Source organism: Schistocerca piceifrons, chromosome X, assembly GCF_021461385.2.
Source record: "Schistocerca piceifrons isolate TAMUIC-IGC-003096 chromosome X, iqSchPice1.1, whole genome shotgun sequence".
In the NCBI taxonomy this organism is placed as follows: domain Eukaryota; kingdom Metazoa; phylum Arthropoda; class Insecta; order Orthoptera; family Acrididae; genus Schistocerca; species Schistocerca piceifrons.
Window position 1 is genome coordinate 821069 of NC_060149.1, and position 8861 is coordinate 829929.

At 38.7% G+C, this 8861-nt stretch overlaps 1 protein-coding gene across 4 annotated transcripts in view; it reads right to left on the reverse strand.

Annotated features, from left to right (window-relative positions):
* The window catches only part of LOC124723123 (leucine-rich repeat protein 1-like), a 145387-nt gene extending 138146 nt beyond the window's left edge, over positions 1-7241 (reverse strand). For 2 of the 4 annotated variants that reach the window (XM_047248305.1, XM_047248308.1), the window contains exons 1-2: positions 7161-7241; positions 6823-6975 (exon numbers count right to left, since the gene is read on the reverse strand). In XM_047248305.1, coding sequence (XP_047104261.1) covers positions 6823-6972 — 150 coding nt within the window. In that variant the 5' untranslated portion in view covers positions 6973-6975; positions 7161-7241. Of the gene's footprint in view, positions 1-6610; positions 6718-6822; positions 6991-7160 lie in introns of those variants that run through there. The other 2 variants (XM_047248306.1, XM_047248307.1) reach the window with 2 other exon arrangements.
* Positions 7242-8861: the final 1620 nt, after the last annotated feature.

Consider the following 8861-nt stretch of genomic DNA (forward strand, 5'->3'; position numbering starts at 1 on the left):
TCTCCAAATCTAATGCATTCAAATAACTTAAAAGAGTAATGGTAACAACTCACTAAGTAGTTGAGGTGCTGAAGCACTGATAAGTACATAAGCAAGACAGAGAATTTGGCTAGCTTTTGGACAAATTCTTTTTCAGAGCTGCAGAAGTACACATACTTCTGCAGGACTGAATCTCAGCTGGAACAATGCAGCCATACAGGTGCATGCGAGGATGTTCACTCTATAGCTCTGAAGAACGATTTAACCGAAAGTTCTCACTCTTGTTTACATGCCTAGCAAAGACATGGTGCCTTAAGCAGCTGTTATCATCACTCTTTAAATTAATTATATTCCACCAACAACTTTCTTAGAATATTTGCATTGCTGTTCAAGACACTTCTAGATGCTGACAGAATCCACTGGAAGTAGGCTAGGAAGAGATGAATGATATATACTAGTATGATTCAAAGCTACACTTGCTCTCAATTTTTCAATCACAACTACAAAAATGAGTGCAAATTCTCTTATGTTTTGAGAAATAATTTATTAGACAAGCCTGACAGAACAATCATTTTTTACTGGTACGTTCTACTAATGACCTGTGGCTTTATAACAACAACTACAGTTGACCACATCTCTCATTAGCCTGTCAGTTCTTCAGGGCACCTCTCAGTTTAAGACAAAGGATCATTGTCATTTCTGTGAAGTCTCTACAACTGACATTTATGAAGACAAAAGGTAAGACTACGACTTGTTAACTTCTGATACACAGATATAAGGTCCTTAAATACCTACTGGATGAACAGAAACACAACTTGTAGCAACAAATAATATTCATTACGATATTCAAGTTACTTTTTAGTGGAGTTGGGTTGGGTTGTTTGGGGAAAGAGACCAAATTGCGAGGTAATCGGTCTCATTGGATTAGGGAAGGAAGTTTGCCGTGCCCTTTCAAAGGAATCATCCTGGCATTTGCCTGGAACGATTTAGGGAAATCACGGAAAACCTAAATCAGAAAGGCCGGTCGTGGGATCGAACCTTCATCCTCCCGAATGAGAGTCCAGTGTGCTAACCACTGCGCCATTTCACTCGGTTCTTTAGTGGACAACTGCCACAAATAAAGGAAGGAAAAAGATGAGCACAAATTTAAAAACAGACACTCAGAAATCTTATATTGCAGCCTTTTACAAATGAATCTATAAAGGAAATATATCTTTTGTTCGCAACTGATGACGACAGTATCTCCCTGTATTCTAACACCCAAATCACGTAGTTGCACTCCACACTACTTTCCCGTCAACAAAGTTGATTTCATACAAATGAGATGTATGTAAAACCAAATGCAATTTTACTTCAATTCACATTTCAACATTATAAACTTTAGATATTTGACACAAGTTGAGGATTACTGAAAAAGTATACATGTGGACTTATTTAAAAAAAGAAAAAAGTGAAGCACCCAGAGATGGATGTGGAAATGAGATTTCACAGTCTGAGAGGGTATGTAATGTTATTTCAGTGATTACAAAATCTAGTCAATTTTACAAAGGACTTAGCACTATCAGCCTACGTATCAGTATGGCACTGAAACTTCCCGGTAGATTAAAACTGTGTGCCAGACCAAAGCTCGAACTCAGCACCTTTGCCTTTATCGGGCAAGTGTTGTACCAACTGAGCTACCCGAGCATGACTCATGATCCATCCTGACAGATTTACTTCTGTCAGTACCTCAGTTTGTAAGGTAGGACACGAGGTACTGGCAGAAGTAAAGCTGCAAGGGTGGGTCGTGAGCCACGCTCGGGTGACTTGGTCGCTAGACCACTTTCCCGTAAAAGGCAAAGGTCCCGAGTTCAAGTTTTGGTCCAGCACAGAGTTTTAACCTGCCAGGAAATTTCATAATATCAGTACACACTCCACAGCACAGTCCACCATAGACCGAAAATTTCATTCTGATATTAACATGACGTTGCACACCCTCTGGCCTGGACGTATGCACTGATTCATTTGGGGGGGGGGGGGGGGGGTTATAAAACCAATGTAGTCTCTCCTGATGCAAGATGGCCCCCAACTGTTGTAAATGGTCCTCGATATCCTAGATACTGGCACTGGGACGGAGCTGACGTTCCAGCCATGTTCTCTCATGGACAGATTTGGGGCTCTTGCTGGCCATGGGAGTACCTCAGTACCACATAGGTAGTTCATAGACATATGTGACAAGTGTGCATGAGCATTGCTGTGTTGAAAAATGGCACTACAATACTGTCCGATGAGAAGGAACACACGAGGACGCAGTACGTACGTGACATACTGGTGTGCTGTCAGAGTGTCCTCAATCACTACCGACCGAGACACGAATTCATGTGCAATGGTTCCCCACACTGTGACACTAGGAGCAAGAATGCTGACTCTCTCCAAAATGCTGGAAGAATCTGTGCTTGAAAATGATGGTAGTGAGGGGTAGTGTAGAACCGCAATACATCACTGAATGCAATGTGATGGCATTCGTCAGCAGTTCACACTTGCTACTCGTGGCAGCACTCCAAATGCTGTTGTTTGTGTTGTGGTATTAATGGCGGCCTATGCGTGGGATGGTCATTTCCTAGTCACGGTGCTGCTACACTCTCACCAAAGGTGTGGGAGGCAAAGACTTTAAGGGACTACGATGTTCTTCGTGCGTAACAAGGCTACCCTCTTTTGTGATGGCCAGACATGGTGAACCAGTATCTTGGAGACAAGTATGCCTGCCCTCATGTTTTCATGAATTCCAAACAAGTACGCCTGTCCTTACATACCCGTGAATTCCAACATCTGCCCACTGCCACTTCCAAACACCCCATAAATACGGATATTTTACAATTCAACCAGCCAGCAAAATTAAGACCTACAATGATGTCTCTTTAAAACTATGTCATGTGCTGAAATGTTGTCTCACACAGCTTAACAAATGGTGACATCAGCTGTAAGTAGGGAGAAATATGGAAAGTGTGAATTGAATCTAACAGTTTCATTCCGAGGAAGTTCATTTTCCTAAAATGATGAAAGGGACTCATCGTGCCTGCATTTTAGTTCGAGTAAGCTTATACGTAGAGGAAAGGAGAAACGACAACCCATTCTGCACGCAGACCGATGCTGGAAGAGGAGAAGTGCAATGCTACCAGGTATCAACTTCTGATGCAGTGCAGGAACCGTACCTACAATGTGTGTTTCAAGCAAGTATTCGTGAAAGCAGATGTATCAGAGTTTATGAGTGTGTAAGTGACTCTGAACTCACCTTACAGAGTCACATATTTCTATGACACATATTGCAATGAAAATATGCATAAGTCAAATGAAATCACATTCAGTAATGGCTACTGTAATGCTACTATATGCAGTATTGTTGAAAGCAAAGATTAGCGGGAACCTGATAGAAAATCTTCCAGCTTCGACTAATTCCGATTTGGGGAGTTCACGTACTGAGATAAAGTGTGTGTATTATACCTATGAGAAATGCTCTTTATTTGCTGGCTCACTTTTTATCTGCAGTTAATTTAGACAGCAAGAAACACTGCTCCTGCAAAGGTTTGCCCATTCATAATGTCTTATATACAAGTGTATATGTGGCAAGAGGTGGTGGTTAGAGTTTAACGTCCCGTTGACAACGAGGTCATTAGAGACGGAGCTCATGCTCGGGTTAGGGAAGGATTGGGAAGGAAATCGGCCGTGCCCTTTCAAAGGAACCATCCCGGCATTTGCCTGAAGCGATTTAGGGAAATCACGGAAAACCTAAATCAGGATGGCTGGAGACGGGATTGAACTGTCATCCTCCCGAATGCGAGTCCAGTGTGCTAACGACTGCGCCACCTCGCTCGGTTATGTGGCAAGAGTTGACAGATCATTTCGTTAGTTAGTTAGTTACGTGTTCCATTGATCAATAGCACGGAAAAATCGTTATGATGCAGAACGTGTCAAATGCACAAGAAATGCGCAAAGGAAACAAGTTTTTTTTTTTGTTTACATTATAGTGTTGTACCTAAATATTTCTATTATGTTTCCCATTCCCTTAAATGGCACAAAATGCATATATTATATCTCCAGATTTATTTACTCATATTCAAGAATTCATCTATGGTATAGAAGCAGTTGTCAAGGAGGTATGATTTCCATTTGTTTCTGAAACTATTACTGCTGTCTGTCAGACATTTTATTTCATCTGGTAATTTATCAAAAAGTTTTATAGCAGCATATTTTACCCCTTTCTGTGCCAAAGATAGGTTAAGTAAAGAATAGTGTAGGTCTTTCCTTTTTCTGGTATTGTAATCATGAATGTCACTGTCGATTTTAAACTGGTCCATGTCATTGAGAAAAAATTTCATTACTGAGTAAATGTACTGTGAAGCAGTTGTAAGAATTCCTAACCTTTTAAACAGATATTCTGGGGTAACCAACCAATGGCAAATAAAGTATTTGTAACTCATAAAAGAGAAGTTCGAATTATAAGTGGAGTTAAGAGTAATCGTTCATGCAGAAATCTTTTTAAAACACACAAAATATTAACATTGACCTCACAATATATCCTGTCCCTTATGTGCTTTTCAGCTAAGAACCTACACATGTACAAAACCAATACTTCTTATCATGACTATGACACAAGAACAAAACATGACTTTCATGTTGACAGAAAAAACTTGAGTCTGATACAAAAGGGAGTATACTACTCAAGCATAAAGGTGTTTAGTGCACTCCCATCTGACATAAAAAATCTTACCAGTGAGATGCCAAAATTTAAGAGTAAATTGAAGGAATATCTTCTGGAAAAAGTGTTTTACTCTATTAATCAATTCTTTAATGTAACATTGTAACTTAGATGTAATACTTTACTTTTAATATTTGCTATTGTCACTTTGTAACTTAATACATCTTACACCAGTATGGGGATTCGTCTTCAGGCAACTGGCACTATCAAATTCCTGCTAATGTATAGTTTGCAATATGGAAAATTGTAATTTATTATTTTATCATTTTATACTCCTGTTTCACAATAAAAAATGCTTACGCCTGTAACTATTAACATACTTTGTTTCTTATACACCAATTGCAATTTACATTTGTTAGCATATACAAGTAGGTTACTGTGTTAATTTATCCTGTGACTCGTTCCATATCCATGCAATTCTTTTGTATACTGGATCTACAGAACACGAATAAATAAATAAATAAGATGTGCAACTATGAACTCCACACATTATTCTAACTACTTTCTTTTGAGCAATGAATACCTTTGCCTAAGTGTTGAGTTACCCCAGAAGATTATTCCGTATGATGTCAGAGAGTGGAAGTATGTTAGCTTACTGATTTCTACATCCTCAAAATTGCCAATCATTCTGATTGCAAAAGTTGCTGAACCTAGTCGCTTTAGGAGATCCAAAATATGAATTTTCCAATTAAGATCATAATCTATATGTACACCCAAAAACTTAGTACGATCTACCCTGGCTACTGACTCTTTTGATGTGTTATGTTTATTGAAGGAATTATACTTTTTGCAGCAGAAAATTGGATGTACTGCGTTTTTTCAAAGTTCAGAGCAAGCCCATTTGCCGAAAACCAATTAATAACTTTTCCAAAGATATTATTTGTATCATTTTCATGGCACTGGTAACCATATTCAGGGTTGCATGAAGTCAAACATGTTATATCCCTAGAATCCTGATAACAACAGTAATTAAAGCTGTGTCACAGATCTGGTTTCTGGTGTCTATGAAAGACAAATAATAAAAAATAAAAATAATTAAATTTCTTACGATACATATTTTAGTCTTTCAGGAAACACACTTTGATTCAATGACTGACAGGAAAAAAATAGTTAAAAGGACGACGGAGGTTATGAAATCCACACAAAACTTATACATTCAATAGAGATTCATTTTTACCCAAAATAAATATGGTATTGCTTTTCAGTTACTCCCCAATGAATGGCCTTAATAGGTTGTGTGCTTGAAACTGTGTGTCAATGGCCCCAGCAGTGTGGTTACTACATGTCCAGCTAGCACTTCTATATTTTTAGGTTGTGATCTAAAAAATATTGTACTGGCTCCATGTGTAGTAGCTCTCTCTCTCTCTCTTTCTCTCTCTCTCTCTCTCTCTCCCCCCCCCCCTTCCTTTTCTCTTGATTGGGCAAAACAGAACATAGTAGCAACATAGAGTTTTACACTGAACTAAACAAAACAAAGCTTTAGACATTTAATAATGCAAACATCACATACAGTGATGCAGTCTCCAATATACATTGAATACAACATGCATATTAAACAATGCAACTGCATTAATGACACAAATTACGATATGCACTATAATGGAAAGTAGCAGCAACTTTTCATTAATAGGAAATTTTTCTGGATTTCTATCACACAAAAGCTGCATAATTTTTCTGTTACTCCTTAAAGAAAAGAGAATAATCTAGTTAATTTAAATTTAAAAAAAGGTATGTTAGTGTAGTGCATTAACATGACGTTGTAATGTAACAGCAAAATGCTTTAAACAATATGGCAGGATGAATAGTGCAGCAATTCAACTTGAACAACTGTGTTAATTATATTCTGGATTCACAGCGTTGACATCAGTGAGCATATTAGAATTAGACTGCACTTACGGAAAAACTAAAAGTTCGGTACCTCTGTGTATATCGTAAAAAATAAAGCGATTTATATTCTTGATATGATGCAGACACAACTTGCATAGCTGTCCACGGACGGGCAACTAAAACACATGAAGAAACGCGGTGCACATTTGCAAGTAAGGCAGCGACCACAGTGAAAGCCTACTGCAACACACAACTGAAGAGAGATGTAAAGTAGGGCCTACCTTGTATTTGATGCCAGCTTTGTTGTGCGGATTTTGTAGTAAAAGAAAATCATGGCCGTGAGCATGAGTCAGAGAAACGACTGACTCACGTTTTTGGAGAGAGAGATGTTTTGAATAGTCGAAAACTTCCACGAGACCCACAAGCCTCATCGTCTTCGATAATGAAACATCAAATAATTATTCGAATCACAAAATGATCACAACAAAAACAATTGACACATTTCAAACGTGAAGAGTTAACAAGCTTAATACAAAGATAGTCAGGTAATAAAATCGATAAAACTTTTAAAATATTGATAGCTCGAATAACAATAATTACGCACAATATCCGCACTTACAGATACATCTACTAGTGACCACACACTGCGCAGTTAACAGCTACTTCAACACCTTCCATAGATATTATTTGTACATTCGCCCATGTATACGCCTACTAAATGTATGGGAAGTTCCCATTCGCGGTTCACAGAGCAGACAGAATACCAGTTGCATGTTTACGTTGGTGTTATATCCACGTAATATATTAACTTATAAGACTCATAGTGCAGGTGGTTTACCTTTTAATATTCGAGCTGCAGGTGCCGAGACATCTCCCTCAGTGTATAAAATATTTTAAGCCATAATGTATTCATACGAAGGCACATAAACGTATAGAAAGGTTTTCATCACAAGAAACTGTCGCCTGGATACATACATTCAAGTAGATATCTAACTGTTGTCATTCCCTACTCAATACGAAGAGGCCATCACAAGTTCAATAATATTGTCAAACGGTCAATCTATTGACCGTCTGAGAGCGCGTATTGATGTATTGTCAATATTAGTAATATTGACAAGCAGTATTGTCAATGCATATGGTAGTGAGCGAGTGAGGTCAAGTATTGACGGTCTGACAAAATTCTCTATTCAGATGATGACAGAGCTTCAGGAATCCAACCATGGGGCGTTAGTGTGGACTATTTATTTTTCAATAGGCTGTTGTGTATATCATATCTCAGATTCAATTTTTAAGGAGTCTTAATACAAAAGAATGTTAATAGATCTATGCAAGGATAATCATTGTATACACCACTTTAGGATGGTTAACGGAGGATCCCCTAAGACATGCTCACATCATTAATTTGAAAATAGATAACACACTGATATATTATATAGCAATTTGGGAAAAGGCTTGAAGTTTGAAAAATACGTCATATATCCGTAACGACTAGTAATAAATCTGTGAAATACATGTCAATATCATCAAAAATCACAAAGCATAAAAAAGCGTTTTATGTTAATAGCATAAACAGGTCCTTGCCAGGCAGTTATGTTCGTATAGCAGCCCACCCTCAGAGGCGCAGCTAAAAGGTTGTCAATAGTATACTGACGTCACATGTCTATATAAATAACAGCCAAGTCTCCCTCTGGATGCGCTATAGAAATCTGCTACAACCCTTCCCAGAATAACACAGGGTGCAATCATCCTAGCGATCCTAACGGGACATCCCACAGCACATGCGAGACGTGTTGGCCACATGCATGTGTTTTCCTGCCCAGTATGGCTCACGTACAGATGCAATATGTTTGCGTAGCGTGGCTGGAATTTTCGATGTCCTACAACTACTGGTATCGAGGTAACGGCAAATAAGGTTTTAAATGAAACGGTGAACTGGTTCAACATTAATGGTCTTATTTAAAATTATTGTAAAACAAACTACATTCAGTTCCACAAAACATCCAAAGATGAGGAAATATTTGTAAAGGTAGGTGAGCAGACAATAACCAGGGTAGATTTCTCAAAATACCTATAGTTCAATTCTTTTATCTTGGCGGCTCGCGCATGCCCGCCCAGACGCGGGAGATTGCTGCGTTGCCAGTTGCACACGACGCACGCGCCAATAGAAGCAGCGCCATAGTATAGCATAGTTCGCAAGCTTACGTGTAGGGGGGAGCGCACAGTTCATGAAGTAAAGCCACCACGGCCGCATTAACCCTTTCGCTGCTACAAAGACGTGCTCCCTGCATTCCGCGCTGTGCGCGATTTTATCTCTGCACTG